Below are 27,295 nucleotides of genomic sequence, written 5' to 3'. Positions count from 1 at the left end.
CATTCAAGTAAAATCATCAAAGTCCTATTGACTCCAGTGGGGGTAGGATGATGCATAAGGAATAGCTTAACTAATGGAAGGCAGTTGATAGGACTTATTGGACTGATTTAACATTTTGTTTTGTCCTCACTTAAATCCTTTGGAACATGAGTATATCGTAGAAAATAAAATGTTCACAAGGAGTATTAGCATGATACTAGTTTTACTTTCAAGAATTAAAGTGATCTAGGAATTTAATAACCCAAAATACCAATGGTAAGTGTGAATGTCTCACTGGAAAATGATGGGGAAAGATTCACTGAAGGTAGCATTATTCTAATGAAAATAAGAATAAATTATTGCAGGCAGAGCTGGTAGTCTAACACTTCCCATTTATAAGAGCCTGTTTTCAATGGCTTATAATTTTTTTGCCAAAACCTTACCTGTTTGGGCTGAAATTTTCTGTGCTGGATTTTTGCTTCTGTCTGATTTCTTGTAATGTCTGTTGCCTTCTCATTGTCAGAAAATGCATGTTATTCCTGTTACAGTCTTACCTGGATAAGCTGTATTTCATTCTTTAAAAAGTTAATGTTCCTTCCTCCTATATAATGAGTGATTTTATTCTGAATGGTATATTTAATGCTAAAAATTATTTTCAGTGGCACTCTCACTGCCCAGGTCCTGGCCACTGGTCCGGGGGGCTCTGCATTTTAATTTAATTTTAAATGAAGCTTCTTAACATTTTAAAAACCTTAATTTACTTTACATACAACAATAGTTTAGTTATATATTATAGACTTGAAGAAAGAGACCTTCTAAAAACGTTTAAATATTTTACTGACACGTGTCAAGTATAATTCCCAAATCTGGACCTTAGCGTCCAAAATATGGGTACTAGCATGAATTCCCCTAAGCTTAATTACCAGCTTAGATCTGATAGCGCCAATCAGGAATTTTAGGGCTTGATACCCTCTGGTCCCCCCAAACCTTCCCAGGGGACCCCAAGACCCAGATTCCTTGAGTCTCACCACAAAGGGAAATAACCCACTTCCCTTCTCCCTCTTCCCCTCCGGGTGTTCCCTCCCTGGGTTCCTGGAGAGATATACAGATTCAAGCTCCGTGAATCTAAACAAAGGGATTCTACCTTCCCTGCTTCAAGTCCTTGAAACACAAGTACCAAGAGATCTAACATCTCTTCCCCCTCACCCAGAGGGTATGCAAAGTCAGGCTTAGTAAATCTAACACAAAGAGATTTTTCCCCTCCCTTCATTTCTTAGCCTTAGCCAGTGAAAAAACACTCAAACAGGTCTTAAAAAGAAAGCTTTATATAAAAAGAAAGAAAAAGGACATAAAATGGTCTCTGTATTAAGGTGACAATATACAGGGTCAGTTGCTTAAAGGAAAAAAATGAATAAACAGCCTTATCCAAAAAGAATACAATTTAACACATTCCAGCAACTACACACATGTAAATACAAAAAAACAATATAAACCTATTGTCTTACTATCCGTGTACTTACAACTTGGAAACAGAAGCTTAGAAAGTCTGGAGATAGAAAAATCACTCTCAGAGCCGAGAGGGTCACCGAACCAAGACAAAGAACAAAAGAACTCACATCCAAAACTTCCCTCCACCCAGATTTGAAAAAGTCTTGTTTCCTGATTGGTCCTCTGGTCAGGTGTTTGGTTCCCTGTGTTAACCCTTTACAGGTAAAAGAACATTAACCCTTAGCTATCTGTTTATGACAGCACGTGAAACCTTAAATTAGAGTGACTATTTGAAGACTCGGCACACCACTTCTGAAAGGTTGCCGACTGCTGATATAGATAATCTTATCTTAGTATCTGCAGTTTTCCCATTTACTTCCCTATACTTACTATAGGAAATATCGTGAATGCTTCCATTTAATTATCTAAGGTTTTCTTTGAGGGAATTGTCAGGTTTTTAAAGTGGACCACTATATTTTGTGTGTGCGTGCATGCTCACAGTACGTACACATGCACATATACACAGATTTACTATATGGTTAATAAATGCGAAAATCCTCAATAATTTAGTCTTTTGAAAAAGACTCGGTCAGTAGGTTCTCTAGACAAATGTTTGACAATTCTTTTCCCCTTAACATTTCTGAGTCAATGTAGTGCTCAAGAAAGAGGCATTAATATCCGTTGCTTAAGCCAGGCATCATTCTGGAGAACAGCGTCTTGCACAAGCACCACAGCCGCTGCTCAGGTCTGTCCACAGACAGACGTTCAAACAAGCCAACTTGCTTTCGCCTCCTGGTTGCAGAAATGCAAGTTACCTTTCCTCTGGTCCTGCTGCTGGAGTGTGGAGGCAACTCATGGCCTCGTTTTCCCACTCTGCCTTCCCCTCCATTGGCAGCATGGGGCTTTGTACATATCATATAGCCAGCCTTGGCAGGCAACTGGCTTGCTTCCCCACCCAGCTCTCAATGCAGCTGAATCCTGACCTGCTATGCCACTCCTAGGTTTTTCCTAAGCAGAGACTCCCAATTGTGAACAATCATGTCAAACTGTGCAGAGATTTTGTGATAAATGTGAATGGGAACTTGCTTGTGAGTAGCGCATTTAAGGTTTAAACTCTAACGGGATATGTGGGGTTACTGAAAGCAGGAGTATCACTAGCACTTAGACATGTGGGATGAAATCCCGGCCCCCAGTAAAGTCAGTGGGTTCAGGATTTCAACCATGAAGTTTCTTTATTTAAAGTTAAAATATGACTGTATTCAAATAGGATTTTAATAGCTTTATATTCACGTTTGTTTTCTTTAAGTGAATTACAGTGCACAATATCTAGATGCTACTTATAACTAGTATATAAGTCGCTGGGTTGGTGGCAGTAGAGAATCACTGGGATGATGGATTTTAATAATAAAATCCCAAAGTACTAGATTTTGGATTACATGGTGTTCAGTGTTATAGCTGAGGGGCAAAAAATCCAAGGAGCCTAAGTTGTTAGGATATTAGGCTAGGAAAAGTTATTCTGCCTATGCTTTTTAGTATTCTCTTTTCTTCTCTGCCTTTCTTAATGCAAAAATGTTTCCTTGAGGCAAATCCATAAAAAGACAATATTAGGAGCCTTGCACAATATCCCCTAAAAATATGAAACAAGAATCTAGGGCTATATGAAGTCATTTAACTCAGATCAATGAGTGAGTGAAAAGGAAAGCAAACCCAGAACTAGTTACTCTACCACCATGTAAGGTTAGATATTCAGAAGATCCTAGGTCAGTTGTTTTTGGCGGCTTAGTCTGTGTATTGCATTCTGTACTCTGCTCACTCAAAAACTAACTGTAGATCTGTGTATCTGGCCATGCATAGTCAGGAAGGATTTGTTTTCCGCAGAGTCCTGAGTCAGATATCTATTGTGTGGTCACACAGCTTAGTTATCTTACTCCTAAAACTTGAGCATACAAATTTCACTCAAACACAAACAGCAGGTGCCCTGTGCGGAGGAGGAAAGGGAACTTTGCAGGTAATCTGCCTTCCCTGCGCTTTATGAACATTCTGTGCCCTGATAAGAGAGGGTTATAGAAATGAGCCAGGTTTCAGCTGTCTATTGGCATTGGAATACATGCACATACAAGAAGACTTACTACGTATTTTGTAAGATACTTACTATGTATTTTGTTCCTAGCATTGAAGAGTGATACCAGAAATGTTTTGGTAATATCTACCATTAAAATGTACTTACTGTACCAAATGGGATGATACTGTTAGGCAAAATGACCACACATAAAATTTGTGCTCCAAGGTAGCATCTTTGGGGCTGATTCGGCAAAAAAAATCTGACTTATTCATGGTGAGAATCTACAAAGCATAAATAGCATTACACCAGTGCACGTTCATCGGAAGATTTTTACCCTAGCAACACTCGGTGGGTCGGCTGGGTTGCCCCCCTTGAGTGGCACAGTTATGGCACCGGATATATACCCCTGCCGACCCAACGGCCCCTCAGTTCCTTCTTACCGCCCATGACGGTTGTTGGAACTGGGGAGCGCGGCTTTGCTGATCTCCACTTCCCTAGCTTACTCTTTGTTCTTTACTGTTAATTGTGTTTATAGTTCAAGTTTTTACAGTTGTAGTTAGTGTTAGTTGTGGTATATATATATAGTTAGTGTATATAGTTGAGCAGGAATCGAGGATTAACCCCTTTCCTCCACCCTGTTGCTGGGCTCATGCCCAGGTCACCGGGATTCAAACCATGCTCGGCATGCCAAAAGCCGATGCCAATAGGGGATCCCCACGACTCCTGCCTCAAGTGCCTAGGGGAATCCCACCTTACTGATAAGTGGAGTGGGACTTTCGACTGAAACAGCTCTTCATGGAGGCGGCACTTAGCCCTGCAGCGTCGGTACCGAGCGCTCAACAGTCTGCATCTGTGAGGAGCGCCCCTTCGGCTCCAGACCGCTCCGGTACCGTGAAGGAGCCACGGCACCGACTCTCACCAGCACCGACAGCTGCTCGGCACCGCTCCCTGTCCCTGCAGCCCAGGAAGGAACACAGCGCTCCGGCTGCTTCGGCACCACCCACCACAGAAGGAGCGCCCGTCAACGACAGATCGCCCAGCACCGTCATCTACTGTGGCACCACCGAGTGCGGCACCGTTGATTCCGGTCCCACAAGGGCCATTGAGTCCGGTGTCCGAAAGCTCCCTGGCTCATGCCGTGGTTGAGTTCACTCTCCCATCCACACCAGAGACCATCTCCACGGCACGGGAGTTGATCACGATGACGAAGACCGCGCTGCTTCAACCCCCGGCACCGCCAGTGCGGGTCATCCAATCTATTGGCAAGCCTGTCTTGCTGAGGCCGCCCTCCGTGGGAGTCGCCAAGAGGCATCGTTCAAGATCTCAGTCACGCCGCCGATCGCAGTCCCGGCACCGCTCTCCATCGCGGTACCGGTCGCACTCGCTGCACTGCTTGGCCTCCCGTTCGCCTGCCAGATACTCACGGTACTGATCCAACTCCCGGCACTGTTCATGGCACCACTTATCTCGCAGCCGCTCCAGGCGAAGGGACTCAAGATCCCTGTCGACCTCCCAGCACCGCTTCGGTCGTAGGTTCCGGTCTCCCTCACGGTACTGTTACAACTCCCGGTACCACTCCCCGGTGCCATCCTGGGAAAGACCAACCGAAGGTGTGGCTCCCTCTCAGGGTCTATCAGCACCACTTCGGCTGTCGAGACACACCTTGATGTCATTACAGTCTGGTAGCATTTCCTATCCACAGGATCGTGACTCGGATGTCCTCAGCCATATGTTTCCTGAGAGCCAGAGCCACGAGCAAGGACCCCATCAGTGATCTTTCTGGACACCGTGGGCGTACCACGAAGCCCAGGGTGTTCCCTCAGTTGCACCACAATCTGCCCTGTCAGAACACCGGGCACCAGAGGCAACCGTAAGCTGCCTCCCCCCCATGGGTGTGGATGAGGCTTTGGTCCCATCTGCAGACACACAGGTCCCACCTGAGTCTGACGCTGCTTCTCAAGAACAGGAGTCCCCACAGGACCCTCTTGTCCCTGGCCTCTCCTCTTCGTCCTCACCAGACGAGGCTGTGGCAGGAACATCCTCCTCTGGCCCTCCCCAAATTGACCTAAGGGCACATCAAGACCTCTTGAGATGGGTGGTGCAGAATATGAATCTGCAGGTGGAGGAGGTACCTGAAATAGAGGACCCTGTAGTAGGCATCCTATCTGCAGATGCACCTACTAGAGTGGCCCTGCCGTTTATCCACACTATTCAAGCAAACGCGTACACCATTTGACAATCCCCAGCCTCGATCCCAGGACCGGCACTAGTGTTTTTAGCGCCTTAGGCGCACTGCCATTTCTCCGCCCCGTGTGCTAGTCCCGCAGCTCCAGTGGACCTGCCGCAGTCGTGCCTGCGGAGGGTCCGCGGCTCCGGTGGAGCTGCTGCAGTGGTGCCTGCGGGAGGAGCGGACCGTCCGCAGGAATGCCTGCGGCAGCTCCACTGGAGCCGCGGGACCAGGGGACCCTCCGTAGACACGACAGCAGCAGCTCCACTGGAGCCGCCTGGCGCCCCCTCCCCCGGCAAAATGCCGCCCCCCAATAATCCTGGCACCCTAGGCGATTGCCTAGGCCGCCTAAATGGAAGCACCAGCCTTGCTCGATTCCCCCCCACAGCCAGGGGAGTAAAGGGAAAATACATGGTACCCTCCAAGGGGTATGAGTATCTCTACATACACTCGCCTCCTTGTTCCCTAGTAGTTCAATCAGTAAACGAGAGGGAGCGTCCTGGTCAGCAAGCTCCTGCTCCCAAGTCCAAGGAGGCTAGGCGCATGGACCTCCTAGGCTGCAAAATATATTCGGCTGGGGGCTTTCAACTTAGGGTGGCAAACCAGCAAGCCCTCCTAAGTAGGTATAACTATAACACGTGGACGTCCTTGGGGAAGTTTACGGAGCTTCTTCCCCAGGAGTCCCGCCAGTAATTTGCGGCCCTGCTTGAGGAGGGTAAGAAGGTGGCGAGAACCTCCATCCAAGCTTCTCTGGACGCAGCGGACTCTGCAGCCAGGACTCTGGCATCAGGAGTGACTATGAGGCTTATCTCCTGGCTCCAGGTATCAGGCCTTCCTCCTGAATTAAAACAAACTATTCAGGACTTGCCCTTTGAAGGCCAGGGGCTCTTCTCAGACAAGACTGATCCCAGATTGCAAAGTCTGAAGGACAATTGCGTAATAATGTGCTCGCTGGGGATGCACACACCAGTGACCCAACGCAGGACCTTCTGGCCCCAGCCTCACCGTACTTATGCCCTGCCTAGGCCACGACAGGACTTCAGCAGAAGGCGTGGCTGAGGGAATCGACAGAGGCAGTCTGGCCCCCAATGGGGGCAAAATCAGGCCCCCTCAAAACCACCGGTGGGGCCCAGACAGAACTTTTGATGGGACGCCCAAGAACATCCCGCTAATTGTTTTCCCAGATCCTTCTCTTCCCTTTTACAACCACCTCTCCCATTTCCTCCCTGCATGGTCCCACCGAATTTAGGATTGTTGAGTCCTGCGCATAGTGGAGTTGGGATACCACCTTCAGTTTGTTTCAACCCCTCCTTCCCACCCTCCCTCCTCATCCCTCTTCAGAGACCCCTCTCACAAGCAATTCCTCATACAAGAGGTCCAGTCGCTCCTAACCATGGGAGCCATAGAGGAGATACCAAAAGACCAAAGGGTCAAGGGGTTTTATTCGCGATACTTCCTAATCCCCAAGGCAAAGGGAGGTCTACGACCAATCCTAGACCTGCTAGGACTCAACAAATTCATGATGATGTTGAAGTTCTGCATGGTATCCCTGGGGACCATTATCCCGTCTTTGGATCCCAGAGACTGGTATGCCACCCTCGATATGAAGGACGCATATTTCCACATCGCAATTTACCCACCACCCAGACGGTACCTCCGTTTTGTGGTCAACCATCACCATTTTCAGTTCACAGTCCTTCCATTTGGCCTTTCTGCAGCTCCGAGAGTATTCACAAAATGCACGGCAGTGGTAGCCGCCTCCCTCTGGCGTCATCAGGTGCATGTTTACCCATACGTCGACGACTGGCTCATTCGAGGGACCTCCAAGTCACAAGTGAGACATCACCTGTACATCGTCAAAGACCTCTTCAGGAGCCTAGGCCTGATGATCAACATAGAGAAGTCTATTCTGATACTCACGCAGAGAATAGACTTCATCGGGGTGATTCTGGACTCCACTCTGGCCAGAGCCTGCCTGCCGCAGCCTTGTTTTCAGGCAGTGGCTGCAATTATTCAAGGCCTCCAAACCTTCCCGACAACATCGGCTCGCGCTTGTCTCAGCCTACTCGGTCGCATGGCCACCTGCACTTTCGTGACCAAATACGCCAAGTTACGCCCATCCATTTCAAGCCTGGCTTGCCTCAGTATACCGGCCAGGCCGGGACAGCCTGGACTCAATACTCACTGTTCCCCCCAATGTTTTAGGCTCTCTAACCTGGTGTCTGACTCCCACCCTAGTTTGTGCAGGGATGCCATTCCACCCACCGCAACCTTCGATGGCCCTAACCACGGACCCATCATCTCTGGGTTGGGGCGCCCACCTTGAGGGCCTCCGCATTCAAGGCCTCTGGTCAGCTCAAGAACTAACCTTACACATCAATGTGCGGGAGCTGAGGACAGTTCATCTAGCGTGCCAGGTGTTTCGAGAGCATATCCAAGGCCATTGTGTATCAGTGTTCACAGACAACGCAGGGAAGAGCACGCTCCTCCCTCCTTTCTCAGGAAGCCATTCAGCTCTGGGACTTTTGCATAGCCCACTTGATTGATCTGGTAGCGTCCTTTCTCCCAGGAGTTCAGAACACTCTGGCAGATCACCTCAACAGATCCTCCCTGTCTCACGAGTGGTCAATTCGTCCAGACGTCATCCATTCTGTTTTCCGGAAGTGGGGTTTTTCCCCACATAGACCTCTTAGCCTCTCATGCGAACAAGAAATGCCATGTGTTCTGTTCCTTCCGGGGCGCTCCCCGCACTCCCTCTCAGATGCATTCCTGATACTGTGGACGAACCGTCTACTGTACGCCTTTCCACCGTTCCCGCTGGTTCACAGGGTCCTCCTCAAGCTCCGCAGGGACAGCGCCCACCTGATCATTATCGCTCCAGCGTGGCCAAGGCAGCACTGGTACACCATGTTGTTCGACCTCTCAGTGGCAGACCCAATTCCCCTACCACTCTGGCCGGATCTCATAACTCAGGACTTCGGCAGACTTCACCATCCAGACCTACAGTCTCCTCACCTCACAGCATGGTTGCTGCGTGGTTAAGCCGGTCCGAGTTACCCTGCTCCGTCTCAGTCCAACAGGTACTCTTGGGCAGTAGGAAGCCTTCCACTAGGTTGACATATCTGGCCAAGTGGAAGCGTTTCTCCTGCTGGTGCTCTCAATGTAACACTGTCCCCACACCAGTTCCTGCTGTCCTGGACTACTTCTGGTCCCTGAAAGAACACGGCCTAGCGGTTTCTTCCATAAAAGTGCATCTGGCAGCCATCTCCGCCTTCCACCGAGGGGAGAACGGGTGATCAGTCTTCTCTCACCCCATGGTTTCAAGGTTCTTCAAGGGCTTGGAACATTTGTAACTGCAGGTTAGACGCTCTACCCCTACCTGGGACCTTAATCTGGTTCTAGCCAAGTGTATGGGTGCTCCTTTTGAATCACTAGCCACCTCTCCTGGAAGACAGCCTTCCTCGTCGCTATTACTTCGGCAAGGTGAGTATCCGAGCTTCGGGCCCTGACAGCAGACCCCCCATATACGATGTTTCATAAGGACAAGGTACAGCTGTGATCACACCAGGCCTTCCTCCCTAAGGTGATGTCTGCCTTTCATGTCAATCACGACATCTTCCTTCCGGTCTTCTTCCCGAAGCCGCACTCATCGCGTTGGGAACAATAGCTGCACTCCCTAGATGTCCGCAGGGCTCTCGCCTTTTATATCGAAAGAACAGAACCCTTTCAAAAGTCGCCTCAGCTCTTTGTAGCGGTGGCAGACCAGCGAATTTCATCTTGGGTGACATTTTGCATCTGTGCCTGCTATGATTTGGCTCACGTTCCTGCTAGCCACCCCACCGCCCATTCTACTCGGGCTCAAGCTTCATCTGCCACCTTCCTGGCCCATGTTCCCATCCAGGAAATATGTTGGGCAGCTACTTGGTCATCAGTTCACACCTTTGCATCACATTGCGCATTGGTGCAACAGTCCAGAGATGATGCAGCATTTGGCTTAGCAGTTTTACATTCTGCAACATCTCACTCCGATCCCACCGCCTAGGTAAGGCTTGGGAGTCACCTAATTGGAATGGATATGAGCAAGCACTCGAAGAAGAAAAGACAGTTACTCACCTTTGTAACTGTTGTTCTTCTTCGAGTGATTGCTCATATCCATTCCAGTTAGGTGTGCGCGTGCCGCGTGCACGTTCGTCGGAGAAACTTTTACCCTAGCAACCCAGGCGGGTCGGCTGGGCGCCCCCTGGAGTGGCGCCGCTATGGCACCCAATATATATCCCAGCCGACCCAGCCACCCTTCAGTTCCTTCTTACCACCCGTGTCGGTCGTTGGAACTGTGGAGCACGGCTTCGCTGACCTCCACAGTCCCTAGCAGCTCTTTTCGCTATCGTTGTATATAGTAGTTATAGTTTATTGTTGTACATATATATATAGTTAGTTAGTAGTTAGTCAGTTATCTAGAGTTATTAGTTGTAGTTTGAGGGGATAGGCGAGCCCCCCTCTTCCCCGCACCGGGAGTCGGAGCTCATGCCCGACTCATCAGGCTTCAAGCAGTGCTCGGCTTGTCACAAGCCCATGCCAATTGGAGACCTCCATGACTCCTGCTTGAAGTGCCTCAAGGAGTCGCACTTATCGGCCAAGTGCTCAATCTGCAAGTCTTTCAAGCCGAGGACCAAGAAGGAGCGGGACATGAGATTGACAGCTCCGTATGGAAGCGGCCCTGACACCTCCACCCTCGGCACTGAGCACAAGTCAGCCAATAAGCAAGGGCGCTGCCACGGCACCGAGTGCTGCCACCAAGAAGCCGGCACTGAAACCGACTCCGAGCCGCTCCCTCTCCCCGAGGCCGAAGGCGGCGAAGGCGCAGATCATCCCGCCACCAATTGCCTCGCAGTCAGAGCCTGCGCCAAAGACGGATCGCCCGGTACCGATATCTGCCGCGGCACCGTCTAAGCCGGTACCATTGACTCCGACCCCACGAGGGCCGTCGAGTCCGGCACCTGGCGGCTCCCCAGTGCACACAGGGGTAGAGCCTGCTTCACCTTCTACTCCGGAGACGTTTGCAGCAGCGAGGGATCTGATTGCGATCACCGAGGCACCGTTGCCCTTAACCCCGGCACCGCCGGTGCGGGTACTCCACTCCATGGGCAAACCGACCTTAACCAGACCAGCTTCGGTCGGCGTAGCAGACTGGCACCGCTCCAGATCGCGGTCCCGCGGGCGCTCGGCATCGAGGCGTCGCTCATGCTCTCGACGTCGATCTTGGTCCCGGCACCAGTCAGACTCCCGGCACTGGTCGAGCTCCCAGCACCGATCACCTCGGCACCGATCACGCTCCCGGCACCGGTCGACGTCCCGAGCGTCAACCCGGTACTCCTGGGGCCGCTCCAGCTCATGGCACCGCGGTGGACGCCGCGCCTCCAGGAGCAGATCTAGACAAAGACATTCGGGATCCCGGTCGACCTCCCAGCACCGAGCCGGTCGCAGGTCCCGGTCTCGCTCTCAGCACCGGCACCAATACCGACACCGGTCACCTCTACCCAGAGGTGTAAGATCTGTTGGCACCTCGGCACCGACTTTCGCCGCTCCACCTTGGCCATCTAGAGGCACATCAGCATCCTCCCAGGTGGGTAGCTTCTATGAACGGGACCAGGATCCTGAAGTACCGCTGGGAGTGTTCCAGGACCCCCAACCGCAGGACGCGGGGGCCCAACAGTGGGGTTTTTGGACACCCTGGGCATATCATCAGACCCAGGGTGCCCCCGTGCCCCAGACACGTTCCACCACCTCAGAGCATCGGGTGCCAGAGGCCACTGTTTCCTGCCCTCCCGTGGTTGAGTCGGATAAACAGCCGCCACTAGACTCCCCGGGTCAGCTCGAGCAGGAACCAGACCAAGAACAGCAGACCGCACAGGAGGCCCTCATCCCCGGAGTATCCTCCTCCTCCTCCTCGCCAGATGAGGCAGTGGCTGGGTCTTCGGCGTCAGGACCCTCACCGATAGACCTCAGGGCCCACCAGGACCCTCAATATCAACCTGCCTGTGGAGGAGGTCCCAGAGGTTGAGGACCCAGTAGTGAGCATCCTCTCAGCCGATGCACCTACCCGGGTAGCCCTCCCATTCATAAAGATGATCCAGTCTACCGCCGATAGCTTGTGGCAGTCACCAGCCTCCATCCCGCCGACAGCTAAGGGAGTGGAAAGGAAGTACATGGTACCCTCTCGGGGGTAAGAGTACCTATATGTCCACCCTCCTCCCTAGTTGTCCAGTCAGTCAACGACAGGGAACGGCATGGCCAACAGGCTCCGGCCCCTAAGGCCAAGGAAGCTAGGCGAATGGACCTCATGGGGCGCAAGGTGTATTCGGCTGGGGCCTTGCAACTCCGTGTGGCCAACCAGCAGGCCCTACTGGGACGTTATAACTATAATATATGGGTGGAGGTGGGTAAGTTCTCCGAACTTCTACCCCAGGACTCACGCCCGGAATTTAATGCGGTCCTGGAGGAGGGTAAGAAGGTGGCCAGGACCTCCCTCCAGGCCTCCCTCGACGCGACTGACTCTGCAGCCAGAACCCTAGCCTCAGGAATAACCATGAGGCGCATTTCATGGCTTCAAGCCTCCACACTACCTCCGGAACTTCAATATACAGTCCAGGACTTACCCTTTGACGGGAAAGGGTTGTTCTCGGACAAGACGGACTCCAAATTACAAAACCTGAAGGACAATCGAGTCATCATCCGCTCGCTGGGGATGCATACACCTTCCACCCAGCGTAGACCCTTCAGGCCCCAAGCACGGCGCCCTTACTTCCCACCCCATCAGAGGCAGGACCTCAATAGACGGCGTGGCAGGGGGGGTTGCAGACGCCAATCTGGCTCCCAGGCAGGCCAAATCCAAGGGCCATCCAAGGCACCACCAGGCTCCAAGTCCGGCTTTTGAAGGTGCGCCCGGGGACGACATACCAGGCACAAGACAGGATCCTTCCCCTACCTTCTCCAATCGCCTCTCTCACTTCCTCCCGGCGTGGTCCCGGTTAACTTCAGACCGTTGGGTGCTACGCACGGTGAAGCACGGATACCATCTGCAGTTTGCTTCCTTGCCCCCTTCCCGCCCCCCTTCCCGGTCCCTCTTCAGGGATCCCTCTCACAAGCAAACCCTCCTGCAGGAGGTTCGTTCCCTCCTCGCGGCGGGAGCTATAGAGGAGGTGCCTCCAGGTGAGAGAGGCAAGGGGTTCTTCTCCCGATATTTTCTGATCCCCAGATCCAAGGGATCCCATCCTAGACCTGCGGGGCCTCAACAAATGGATGCTCAAGTTGAAGTTCCGCATGATCTCCCTTGGAACCATTATCCCATCCCTGGATCCTGGAGACTGGTATGCCGCCCTCGACATGAAGGACGCGTACTTCCATATCGCCATCTTTCCACCGCACAGGAAGTACCTTCGCTTCACGGTCAGACATCAGCACTTCCAGTTCGCAGTCCTACCCTTCGGCCTCTCCATGGCCCCGAGGGTGTTTACCAAGTGCATGGCCGTTGTGGCCGCCCACCTCCGTCGGCGGAACAGCCACGTCTTCCGTACCTCGACGACTGGCTCCTGAAGGGGTCCTCCCAGTCACAAGTGCGGAGACATGTCGAGACCGTTACGGACCTCTTCTCCCAGCTAGGCCTGCTTCTCAATGCCGAGAAATCCAGCCTGGTCCCCACACAGAGGTTGGACTTCATAGGCGCGACCCTGGACTCTACCCAAGCCAGGGCTTACTTACCTCGTGATCATATGGAGCTTGCAGGCCTGCCCAATCACCTCAGCTTGCACCTGCCTCACACTACTAGGGCATATGGCCGCATGCACTTATGTGACGAAGTATGCCAGGCTCCGAATGAGGCCCTTCCAAACGTGGCTTCATTCCGTATTCCGCCCAGGCAGGGACCACCTGGATGTGTTGGTGACGGTCCCCTCCGACCCTCTCCGCTCCCTCGACTGGTGGCTGACCCATCCCTAGTATGCGCGGGAATGCCATTCCATCCACAGCAACCGTCGATGACTCTAACAACCGACGCATCATCCCTGGGGTGGGGAGCCCACCTAGAACACATGCGTACCCAGGGCCTCTGGTCGTCCCAAGAGCTGTCACTCCACATAAATGTCCGGGAGTTGAGGGCAGTCCGCCTCGCCTGTCAGGCGTTTCAACGACGCCTACGCGGCCGTTGTGTTTCCGTACTCATGGACAACATAATGACCATGTATTATATCAACAAACGGGGGAACTCGTTCGTCTCCCCTGTGTCAGAAGCCATTCGACTCTGGGACTTCTGCATAGCCCAGTTGATAGATCTGGTGGCATCCTTCCTCCCAGGGGTCAAGAACACACTGGCGGACAGACTCAGCCGATCCTTCCCATGCCACGAATGGTCGATTAGACCGGATGTCATCCATTCCATCTTCCAGAGGTGGGGGTTTCCCCGCATAGACCTTTTTGCGACCAAGTCCAACAGGAAGTGCCAGGAGTTTTGCTCCTTTCAGGGTCTCTCTCCCGGGTCGATCACGGACGCATTTCTCCTGCCATGGACCCGCCACCTACTGTATGCCTTCCCTCCGTTCCCTCTGGTGCACAAAGTCCTGTTGAAACTACGCAGGGACAAAGCGCATCTAATCCTGATCGCACCTGCGTGGCCCAGACAGCACTGGTTCACCGCCTTGCTGGACCTATCGGTGGACCCTCCAATCCCCCTTCCTCTCCACCCAGACCTGATTACGCAGGATCATGGCACGCTCTGTCACCCAGACCTGCAAGCCCTGCACCTCACGGCGTGGCTCCTGCATGGCTGAACACGGCGGAGCTCAGCTGTTCCGCACCGGTCCAGCATATCCTCCTTAACAGCTGGAAGCCTTCCACTCGCTCAACGTACAGGGCCAAGTGGAAGCGCTTCTCTTGCTGGTGCGCTACTCAGGGGGTGAACCCTACGGAGGCCCCGATTCCCACGGTCCTAGACTACCTCTGGTACCTTAAGCAGCAGGGCCTGGCGACATCCTCCTTAAAGGTACACTTAGCGGCCATATCCGCCTTTCGACCAGGAGAAGGTGGCCGCTCCGTATTTTCCCACCCCTTGGTCGCCAGATTTGTTAAAGGCTTGGAGCGTCTCTACCCCCCTGTACGCCGCCCTGCTCCTACCTGGGACCTTAACTTGGTCCTAAACAGGCTCACGCTCCCGCCATTCGAGCCACTGGCGACTTGCTCACTCACGTACCTGTCATGGAAGACGGCCTTCTTGGTGGCCATTACATCGGCCAGACGGGTCTCCGAGCCCAGAGCTCTCACAGTCGACCCAACCTACACCATCTTCCATAAGGACAAAGTACACCTGCGACCCCACCCGGCGTTCCTCCCTAAGGTTGTTTCTGCCTTCCATACCAACCAGGACATCTTCCTCCTGGTCTTCTTCCCGAAGCCACACTCTTCTTGGAGAGAGCAGCAGCTACACTCCTTAGATGTACGCAGAGCGCTCGCTTTCTACATTGTGCGAACAAAGCCATTCCGGAAGTCCCCTCAGCTGTTTGTGGCGATCGCAGAACGGATGAGGGGTCAGCCAATCTCCTCTCAGAGGATTTCCTCCTGGGTGACTGCATGCATTCGCGCATGCTACGACCTAGCTCGTGTCCCCTCTAGCCACCTCACGGCACATTCCACGAGAGCTCAGGCGGCGTCGGCAGCCTTCCTGGCACACGTGCCTATCCAGGAGATATGCCGTGCAGTGACCTGGTCATCGGTCCACACGTTCACCGCGCACTACGCGCTAGTCAGACAGTCAAGAGATGATGCGGCCTTTGGCGTAGCAGTTTTAAATACTGCCACATCTCACTCCAACCCCACCGCCTAGGTAAGGCTTGGGAATCACCTAACTGGAATGGATATGAGCAATCACTCGAAGAAGAAAAGACAGTTACTCACCTTTGTAACTGTTGTTCTTCGAGATGTGTTGCTCATATCTATTCCAAACCCACCCTCCTTCCCCACTGTCGGAGTAGCCGGCAAGAAGGAACTGAAGGGTGGCTGGGTCGGCTGGGATATATATTGGGCGCCATAGTGGCGCCAGTCCAGGGGGCGCCCAGCCGACCCGCCTGGGTAGCTAGGGTAAAAGTTTCTCCGACGAACGTGCACGCGGCGCGCGCACACCTAACCGGAATGGATATGAGCAACACATCTCGAAGAACAACAGTTACAAAGGTGAGTAACCGTCTTTTCTTCGAGATGTGTTGCTCATATCCATTCCAAACCCACCCTCCTTCCCCTCTGTCGGAGTAGCCAGCAAGAAGAAGCTGAAGGGCCGTTGGGTCGGCAGGGGTATATATCCGGTGCCATAATGGCGCCACTCCAGGGGGCGACCCAGCCAACCCACCGAGTGTTGCTAGGGTAAAAATCTTCGACAAACGTGCACGCAGCACGCGCGCACACCTAACTGGAATGGATATGAGCAACACATCTCGAAAAACAACAGTTACAAAGGTGAGTAACCGTCTTTTATTGTATGCTGAATTAGATCCTTATTTTAGTATACTCTGTCTCTGACATGCACTTTGCTTGTTTTCCCGTTAAAAGTAATTTATATTGCAGCATACTGTTGTACCACTGTACTAATAAGAAAATACTATTGACAAGTGTGATAGATGCAGCTAGCACTTAGTGAGTGCAGAAGAGTTAAACTGATTGCATTTTTACACTCTGTGCATTTTTCTGTTTATTGTTTGTGTCCTGCTGTTAGGAAAACAGGTTGGTTGCATAGTAAATCTCTAATCAACACTAGAAAAGAACAAAAAGAACACATAATGTCATTTGTTATGAATATTTCAGGAGTGGGGTCAGCCAGAGGGTGTTTGGGGAGATTTCTTCTTCTCCTTGTTAATACGCTTATTGCTCTCCAAGAATTTGAAAGGATGGCAAAGCCACACCCATTAAAATGACCTGAAAACAAGGATGAAATTTATGTATCTGTCTTAGTTATAGCTATATTGCTTATCACTGGAGTATCTAAGCAATGAGGCCTGTAAAGTACATATTCCATCACGAAACCTAAAGACCAAACTATCAGAGAAATGTTGGTGTGCAGGATCAGCTGCTCATTCTGTACCTCTTACTCTTCAGGCTGAGTACTCCATTGCTCCCTTCTTTTCCCAAATTAAAACTCACTTTGGTTTGGGACAGTCCACAAGTGGACCTCTAGCGTACGTTGAATAACCTATATGAACGCTACATTGTATGTGAAACAAAATCACTGCACTATAAGCCAGAAAATCGGTGGCCTCCCAAGCTCAGACCTATGGGGTTGAGTGGGCTTGAGAGCCCAAGCTGCAACATCCACACTATTGTTTTCAGTGTGCTAGCTCAAGCTTGCTCCCAGCTATAATATGGACATAGGCTATGTAGCAGTACCACGTGCCTTCCAGGGAAAGAGCTAGTTGCTCTGCTAGCTCTGGTTCTCCTTCCCCTCCAGGAAGAACATCTGTCAGCTCTCTGCTGGGCCTGAGGCGCTAGTTCTTTTCCAAAATGGGCTGGGAAGCTTTCTGTACCAGCCAGAACATTGGCCTCAGGACATTGGCTTGGGCATGGTCCCTTATGGGGGGCGGAGGGAGTGGTTTAAAACCCTAAGACTGCCCAAGCTAAACTAAGACTCCTGATAGATGTGCAGTGTAATGAACATTTCATCGGAGTTCATGACTGTTCAAATTCTTAAATATGAATCTTTTCTTTTCTACCATAGTAACTAGGTTAGTTACAAAATTAAGGGGCGCATTTTACAAATTATAAAAGGGTAACTCAGCACAAGACTGATGACAAAAGACAAAACTGAGGCAGCTTCTTAAGACTGGCCAGCATTTCTGAGTCCAACCATACAGGAGTTTCCTGCAAAGCCACAGTTATCAGTCAACCCATCTCAAACGTTCTTAATCATTTCTTGCGGGATGGGCTTTAAGAACTGTAGTTAAACAAAGTTACTGTTTGTTTTTATAGCATCATAAGGAAAAGATATATAGTAATTTGGAGGTTTTTTAGGTCAGTCAGTCAATTACCTGTAACTATTCATTCTACATTCAGCAGTAGATTACAGCTGAGTGTATGAATCGTTAGCAGATTTGATTTTAGCCAATAACACAGATCCCAGACCTCTTTTCTTTAGAATTATTGTAAAACTTCTTTTCCATTGATTATTGTACAAGCCCAATTCTGCTCTCATTTCAGTCAGTAAAAAAATTCTCATGAACATTCTTATGGCAGGCTCTGGCCTTATGTGAAGCCTGAAAATAAGTTTAATTTTGAAATATGCAGGAGAACCTCAGAGTTATAAACCTCTCGGGAATGGACGCTGTTCATAACTCTGAAATGCTCATAACTCATAAAATGTTCTTTCAAAAGTTGACAACTGAACATTGACTTAATATAGCTTTGAAACTTTACTATGCTGAAGAAAAATGCTTTTATACCATCTTAATTTAAATAAAACAAGCACAGAAACAGTTTCCTCCTACCTTGTCAAATCCTTTTTTAAACGTTCCTTTTATTTTTTTAATAGTTTACATTTAACACAGCACTGTGCTGTATTTGCCTTTTTTTTTTTTTTTTGGTCTCTGCTGTCTGACTGCACACTTCTGATCCAAATGAGGTGTATGGATGACTGATCAGTTCGTAACTCTGGTATTTGTAACTCTGAAGTTCTACTGTCATCTTTTTAGTCATTGTATGTTTTATTTTATCTTTACTCTGACTTGAAAAGGCTACTCTTAATACCTTAGGGACAAACCTGTTTCTGAGTACCACGCATGGAATTGCACTGTCCTGAGGAGATCTTTGAGGCTGGGGATGGCATTTACAGTAGCCTGTGTCAGACACAGCTGTGTTCCCCCAAAGCCTCCTGCATCTTGAGGTGCAGAATTTCCCCTGCCAGAACTGCACTCTGCAGCATGCAAGGGATGCAAATTTCTTTATCTTGTATGAGATTTTGGGATATTTTATAGATAAACAGATAATGGGGCTCCACACCATTTCTCATTTTTGTGCATGGGTGCATGTGCATCAAGACCCTCAGTAGTGTGTGAGTCCTGACTTGGCTCCCCAAGTAAAGCACTCCTTTCCTGTGAAACACAGCATCATCCATTTTGCTGTGTTCTCTTCTCTTTGTGTGGGGCAGGAAGAATTTTCCCTTTAGGATGTAATTACTGATATAAGCTTCCCATAGTGCACTCTTCTGCCCCCAGATTCTTTCCCTACCCCCTCCACCTGCAAAATTACTTGTGATTTAGTGATACACTATTGTATTATAGTAGTGCAGCCTATGCCAGCATTTCCATTATAACCATTTTTTCAGGTTTATAACTCAGCAGTAAAAATCTACTCTTCCAATTTGAAACTTGGCAGATAAAGCCTCAAAGCTAATTTTTTTTCCTGCAAACTCGCCCCCCCTCCCGCCCACTACAAAAAATAAAGGTATAGTGTTGTTTTATTTTTGAATTACAAACATTATCCCTTACACTTTGATGGGAGAAAAGGCCACTTCATTATTAAAATTACTTTTTTAAAATCCAAAGGATCAAGGAACATCTGTTCTATTTGAAGCAGATGAATAAACGTATGTATTGTTGTTAAAATGCTCCTCATTAAATATATAGATCACTCTTCCCAATTTAAACCTAGTGAATAATGATCAAAATTATTGAAAAGTTTTTGTTGTTGATTTTGGATTCTACCTGATAATTGTTGATTTCACCTTAAAAATAGTTTTTTTCTAAAATGCAAATATACTTTCTGTGCTGCACTGGTTATGTTTCTTTTCAAGATGAGTGTAGTGGAAGAGGAACATGACCTTGTTCTCTCTCTTCATTTTTGAGAACTATATTAAGTCTTAAGAAAAGATAAAATTTAATCCTTTGTATAGAGCAGAAGCTAATTAGAAATAGTAATATTCTAAATGGTACAGTATTCTGTAACCCAAGCCAGGCATAGCTACTAGGAAATACACATGGGCAGTAGACAGAAGCGTGTATAAGAACTTGGGTATTGAGCACATAGCAAGGAGGTAGAAAATCTCAGTGAAGGCCTTCCATAATTTATACTGTAAAAACTAACGATCCTATCCTATGTTCTTTGGATCTCCACGTTCCCATTTGATTCAGTGGAAGGATGTGTTGAAAAAGAAATGCAGGATTAGGTTCCACTTTGGTTTCTCCTTGCTTTTCATGTTTCCCCTTGTGGCAAGTCAATGAGGAGTGAAATCAGCATTGCAGTCACCAGAGAGAGACATTTCTAATCTGGCCAAATAGCACTCAAAATTCACTGACAGGGTTTTATTTTTTCAGCTAGAGGCTAGACTCATAAAAGACTTAGGTGCCTACCTACCACTTTCAGTGCCTGAATCCCAGAATTGGGCCCCACTGGGATTCACAAAAACCTCAGTTGCTGCTGCTGAACCCTGTAGGTGCCAAAACTTGCTCAGCACTGAAATTTTTGAGGTAAAAGTTCAGTAGGTGCCTGTGTTTCTACCTCTGCACATATGCACTGCAGTCCCACACCTAAGCCCCAGAACAATGCACAGACTGGGGATCCTCTCCCTAACTCCCCTGTGGGATCCGACCCAGTATCCATGCTCAGAACTCACCTACTGAATAGGCCCCTACAGACAAGCTAACAGAAGATGAAACTCAGGATGACATCCCTCATAACTTTTAGCCTGGTGGTTAGGATACACACCTGAGATGTTGGAGACCTCTGATTACAGTCCCCACTCTGCATGAGGGGGAAAAGGAATTTGAACAGGGATCTGCAACCTCACAGGTGAGTGCCCTAACCACTGGGCCATGGGATATTCTGATGAGATGCCCCCTCAGGTTCTCCTGTTAAAGCTCTTTCACTGTAGATAAATAATGGGGGAAAATGAGACAGGGAAATAGAGAGAGAGAGAGAATGACTATATAATTTGGTGGTTGGAGCACTCACCAGTGAGGTGGGGCACCTGGTATCCAATCCCTCTGATCCTCTGACTTCAGTTTGATTTATAGGTACATTCGTTAAAGGAAGTAAATGTTGTTCTGTTTGCATAATCGGGTAACTTTCCAGAACAGGCTTTGTGGCTGTAGCACGACACAGAAATTAATATATTTTTATTTAAAAAAAATTTATTGGCCATCTTAAGATCTGTGTAAAATTCTAACTATTAGCAGAAGTAAAACACTTTGAAATATGGTGTATATTTTCCTAACTGTTAAGAATACACTGGTCAAAGTCTATATTTTCTAGCTAAGATGCACTAGTGTTAGTTAATATTTGATGAAAGCATGATCATATTCCATTTTTCTCTACCAGGACCGTACGTGCCTTTTACATAGACCCTTGATTACTGACTTGATTTATATGTAGGCATTTCTATGGCACTCATCCTGATAATAGTTGAGTGCCTTATGCCCTTATCCTTACTGGGTTTTTCAAAATTTATATTTCAAATTCACAGTGGGGATTAAAACTGAAAGGGCTTGTCTACACAGGGATTTAATGCACTGTAAACCAGACAGTAAATCTGCAGTGCACTAGTTTGCCATGCACTAACTGGCTATGTAGACCCAGCTACTGCACATTAAAAGTTCCTTTGTGTGTTTTGATGAACAACCATTTGAAATATAATGGTTAGCTACCGTTCTGTAGAGTCACACCCCAGCTTGCCATCCACTAAGGCTCTATGAAGACGAGCATTGAGATTATATTGTTACTTCAAGACCGTTATTTTACTATTTGCTTTTCATTCCTACTCACTTACTATAGAGGCATTTTCATGTGAAACAGAACAATCAAGAAGAGCTTCTTCAAACAGAAATATCCATATTATATGTGTCAATATACATCTATACTGTGTGACTTTTGCATTTGTCTATAGGCACAGAAGCGGAAATCCAATGAATCTGTAGACACAGAACTCTGTCTTAATGAGGTAAGAATGTGGATCCTATTACAGTAGCACTTTATTTTTCATAATACAAATATCAGTCTGAAATGTAATAATCCAGGACCCAATCCTGGACTCTTTCCTCAGACAAAATTCTCATCAATATGCTCATGGCTGAGTACCAAGTTATCATAATAAAGGGGGTTTTGCCTGAGTCAGGAGCTCAGGATTGGGCCCAAAGTGTTTGCTACCCTGGTACCATGAGTTGGTGAGATAATTACATTTTAATTCCCACATAGTTGTTGGGATTCCCTCCGAGACCTCTTTCCACTCGGCTTCCCAAGAACTGATTTTGCAGGTCAAATAGTAATTAGTGTTGCACCTAGGAAGTGTAATTAGCTAGTAATCTGCAGGAACATGTAATCATATGGCATTTACCAAGTCCCAGAAATACAGCAGATTTCATTTTATGGCTGACAGAATACTGATTTAGGATAAATGAAATGACAGTTATATAATACATTAGGAGCTAGATTGACAGCCCCTGGAGACTTGGAACCTTTCCCTTTGCTGTTCCACCAGCCTGCTTCAAACCTGACCGATAAGGACCATCCCTAGAGGTGAAAGATTGAAACTAAACTAATCTGTAACCTTTCTGGTGGCCCAGGGGTTAAAGAATACTCCTTGGGTACTGGCCCCTGCGTACCTGCACATGACCTGCCAATCTGCCCCTAATATTATCCTGTTATTTTACTGTGTGTAATGTACAGCTTGCATAAGATACTGCTTTACTGTATGTAGCATTAGTACATGAAAACACAGGGTATATAACAATCCAGCAACTGGGAAAAGAAACTAAATGGACATTGGTCCAGTTGCTAGGCCAACCCATAAGCCTACTCTGATGGTGGTTCCAGTCTTACCTATAGGAATCCAGCAATACTTTGTTTTCAAACAATCCTTGCTGTTGGCTACACAAGACAGACTTCATAGCAAGTCCTGCATCTGCTTTTTAAAAATGAATTTCCATGCTGAACACAGATCTATTTAAAATATTGCTTGATTTTAGAAGGTTAGATCTTCTAATTGGGTCATCTCTCAAAGTATGTCATTTTTTATTTATTCTTTTTTCCCCCACTTGATTATTTTGATGGTGTCCCTTAAAAGTGTTTTGATAGTTACAATCAAATTGTATTTTAATACCACTGTCGTTTTGACATCCTGTTTTATCCTTCTCATAAACTTAAATTCATAGTGGTGAAATACATGAAATTAGAGGGGGAGAAACTGACAGGATGAATTTTATTAAGTGCATCTAAATATATTAAAGTATAATGAAAATGCTTAACAGTGACCAAGGAAAGTGTTGTCTCTTGCAGAATGCTATTGGGAAGGACAACACAGTCAGAGTTTCCACCAGTCACATATCGTCAGAGAATTCATCTGCTCTTCCTACAAGCTTCAGTCTAAGCACACTGCTCATATTGATGACAATTGCACTCTCAATCTCTTTGTTCTTAAGTTCATCAGAAACCTTGTAGCTGCATTACAAAAGGACACGTTAAAAAAAAAAATCTGTTCCCTGTCCTCTGTTGTTTATCTGAAATTCCAGTTCCAGGAGCTGAGTTGAAGCACTCTGCTAAAACAGTTTCATTCAACTGGAATTTTTCTTTCTTTTTCGTTCTCTTCTTTTTTTTTTTTTTAAGCTTCTTGTGATATTTAGGGGCTTTGTGAGATATTTGATGCAGTGTTACATTCCAAACCCAAAAAGCTTTTGGGCATGCAGTGTTTTAAAGAGACAGTATGTAAATTTGCCTGTAAAGCAATCTGTTTGGATTTTTTATTATTATTTCAATTCTGGCCTTTACCTGAGAAGGAAGATGTCAGTTTTCTTAAGATCCTATTTATCTCATTTAATGATTTTGATTTTAAAATTAAATGCACATCAGACTAACGAGGATGCCAGGCTTTTGTCACATGGAGAACGTTCTCCCAGAGAGTGGACTTCATGAAATGTCTTCATTTGATAGATTGCTACTGATGTTTAACTCTTTCAGTGTATTAGCATTCTCCTCTTTAAATGTTTATGTAACATAAGTGGTTCTGCATTCATTGCTGAGAAGCCATTATAAGTCACATACAGGTGTAATGTATATCTTTTTAGTTAAAATCTCATAAAAAACAGTGTGATAAACTTTTACTAGCACTTCAAAATTTTAGTTACATTTAGCCTTAACAAGAGGTGAAAATTCCTTAAATTAACAAGAAGCAATCATTGCAAACACTTCATAATGCTAAATTTATTTAAATTTACAAGGATATACATCATAGAAACAAATTTTGCTAAAGAGTTTCAATTGTACAATTGTTGGTCTTCTATACTTCTATTGTAATAATACAGTCTAGTTATTTTACTGTTGGTTTAATAAAAATGACATACAATTTATTTCATCTACTAAAACAGCATTATCTGCTTATATTTACATAGTATATCAGCTCTAAAAGTTAAAGGAGCTTTATGCCTTAGCTCTTCGATCACACCATTATAGACTGAAAGTAGGACATAAAGCAGAAATGTGAAATTTAAATTGTGTATTATTTCTTATACTGCTAAAATCAACACGTAAAGGGATCATTGTTTCAGTTATGGGTACAGTCATGCAACCCTCATAATTTTTACTCACACTAGTACTCCCACTCCAGCCCATGGGACTGCTGATATGAGTAAGGGTGTGCAAGATGGGGCCCATAAATAGTTTAATGGCAGTTTTGCCAGTGCACATGATTTAAACACTTTTGTTTTCATTTGGTGACACCAACATCCTATGCTGAATCATGATGATTTTCTGCAGTATCTAGAAAGGATTTTTTAAAGCTTTAAATGTCATCAGATAGGCAGTACGTCTCCTAAGGGCTGTCTGTATACCTGACTGTAGTGGCTTAGTGACTGTTACAAGCAGTGATGTCTAAATGATCAACTGTAATCTGGTTTTGTTTTTATTGAAAGTAGACGATCACTTTGCTAGGTGTAGAGTTCATCACTCTGAATTTATAGTTTACACTGAAACCTACATGATGTGTTCAGATTTGGTTGAAATGTCCAGATCAGATATTTACAATAAAAATACAAACTAGAGATCATTGACTTCAGTGCTGCTAGCAATGTGAAAAATATACATCTCACTAACCAATTGTTAAACTATTGGCTGATCCATATTTGGGATTTTTCTTTTTACCAAGCTAATAAAAGCAGTGCAAAAAATTCTAAAAGTCACTTTTGTAGTCTTGGTTATAGTCACATACCATATGATTCAAAGCATTCTCTGACAAACATCTAGAGTACTGTGTTCCACTAAACATAGCAAATTAGACAACATTACTCCTTAATTCTGCACTGATAAAAAAAAACCTTCAAATTATTTTCAAAGACATCAGAGCTACTTTGGAGAAGAAATATATAGTCTATCGTTACTACAAAATCCCCTGTGGTTGCTGTTGCTTTTCTTCTAAAAGCTAATCAAATTATTGAAAAATAGTGGCAACAAGAAAAAAGAAAGCCAGATTGAAGATTTAAAAATTATTTTATGTCAAAAAGAGTTGGAAGTATAATCTATTGAAATGCTAATGCATACAGAATTAAAATTGGAAAGTTTGACATTACCCAATTAAAAATATTTTCAAAACAAATCCATAAACATTAAAACAGTTAAACCCTTCTTTGATCAACAAAGTTTTCTTTACAATATCATTTATATTCAGCCCATTAAATGTTAAATAATATCTGGAGCTTTAATAATCTGGTAGTACAGTGCATACATTTTTTGAAGATTTTATACATTTGTTTTTACTACAATATATCTCTATTATAATGATTATAGCAGCTCTGAACCCATGTGATTCAGAATAAAAGCAATTGATCACTTAACGCTGTAAACAACAACTCTCATTAGCATGTGATAACAAAAGGAATTGTTATCTGGCTTAACAAGAGTCATGTGTATAACACAGAAATAGACTACATTTTGTAAAGCTGGCCGTGTCTACCACAAGCAAGAAATAGCGCTCTGGTTTTTTTCCTGGATAAGTTGAAAGCACACTGGATTCTTGATTTAAAAATACATTTGCTTAAACAAACCAGAGGAAAATATTCCGAGTCTGATGCTTCAGAGAGGTTCTTACAGACATCACCATGCAAATATTGGTGGATTTTTAGCTGTTGGATGTGGCGCTATGTCAGTTTAGCACAGTGACCTTGTCAACACAGTCATTTGCTACAGTACTAAAGGAAGCAAATCGTTTCATTTTTTTCTTTCCCCTTACAGCTACCATAATTGCATGTACTGAGTGCTAGGCAAACATGCGAAGACTGGATTTCATACATTCATTCAGTGCATTTCTATTACCAGTATATCTGCAGCAGTGGAAGCAGCCATCCAAATATAGGATGCACCCATTGATGACAGCTAGGCTTTAAATTGAAAATGTAATCAACTCAGTTGTTTTTAAGTAAGCTATATGTTTAAATTAGATCATGAATTAAAATAAAGATACACAAGCCATCCTTTTTCATTTAACGTAATGAAACAGGTAGTTTCATTAGAATGATTAGAAACACATCTCCACATTTCATGTTAAATATATCTGATAGTCTTTGTTTCTTTTAAAAACAAAACAAAACAGCATGTTAAAGAGCTAATGCACAATGTGTTGATATATGGTCAGCATTTTGCACTATTTAACATATGTCTGACTTTCCCAAGATATTAATATACAAAAGAGACAAGGTTATGAGCTGCAGGAGATACTTTCACTTACTAGTTAAAAAAAAACAAAAAATATATGGAGGCAAATTTTACTCTGTCAAATACCGATGTCCCACAGAAGGCCATATGCACTGCTTTGGTCATATACTAAGAGTCTGATCTAAAACACTGCAGCAAGGTCCCCTTAAATCGTATTAAAGTCAGTGGTTGTGGAGGGCACTCAGCATCTTGCAAGACTATGTCCATGAGGCTTCATTGGTGCATGGGCCCTCTTCCCTTGAGCAAAATTCACCTATATTGTGTCATTAGGAATAGGCAAGAGATCTTAATAATTTGTAAAGCATTTGATAGGCTCTATCTGGATAATTATTTCCAGTAATTTTTTATTCAATGACATCCTGATAAGACCTCTCCTTTTTGAAAATGAGTCCATTCATAACCCGAGGACTGTTGCGTTCTGAATCAATGAACTAAGACTATGAAAACCCACCATGCCTGATAGGAAAATACTATTACATTAGTTCATGCTCATTTTGCCTTTTTCCCTCCCTGTTTCTCTTTAGAAGTATTGCTATTTTTCCTCAAACTTGTGGTGTATCCTACTGCCCATAAAATTATATGAGAGATGGCCAATATTATGGAGTGTGAACACCAGGAAGTAGAGTATGCCTTGAGTACATGCTCGGGGTAACACCAGACCAGGTCTAGAGTTGATTGAATTAAAAGTGACATATCCAGGGAGGAAAGGTAGATATACTCAGTAAGGGAGAAGAATGATGCTTAAAACACTTGCTGAGGAAAGTCAGTCACATGATAGGCCTGTCTCATGCTGCCTGTTGGAATTCTTTATTGCTGACAGA

General features: G+C 46.3%; 1 protein-coding gene across 3 annotated transcripts in view; it reads left to right on the top strand.

The window, feature by feature from the left end:
- GFRA1 (GDNF family receptor alpha 1) overlaps window positions 1-25,220 on the top strand; it is a 213,988-nt gene extending 188,768 nt beyond the window's left edge. For all 3 annotated transcript variants that reach the window (XM_030570968.1, XM_030570969.1, XM_030570967.1), the window contains 2 exons: window positions 21,664-21,717; window positions 23,052-25,220. In XM_030570968.1, coding sequence (XP_030426828.1) covers window positions 21,664-21,717; window positions 23,052-23,213 — 216 coding nt within the window. In that variant the 3' untranslated portion in view covers window positions 23,214-25,220. The remainder of the gene's footprint in view (window positions 1-21,663; window positions 21,718-23,051) is intronic.
- Window positions 25,221-27,295: the final 2,075 nt, after the last annotated feature.

The sequence above is a fragment of the Gopherus evgoodei genome, chromosome 7 (assembly GCF_007399415.2).
Source record: "Gopherus evgoodei ecotype Sinaloan lineage chromosome 7, rGopEvg1_v1.p, whole genome shotgun sequence".
Taxonomy (NCBI): domain Eukaryota; kingdom Metazoa; phylum Chordata; order Testudines; family Testudinidae; genus Gopherus; species Gopherus evgoodei.
This window is presented reverse-complemented; position numbering and strand designations above follow the sequence as displayed.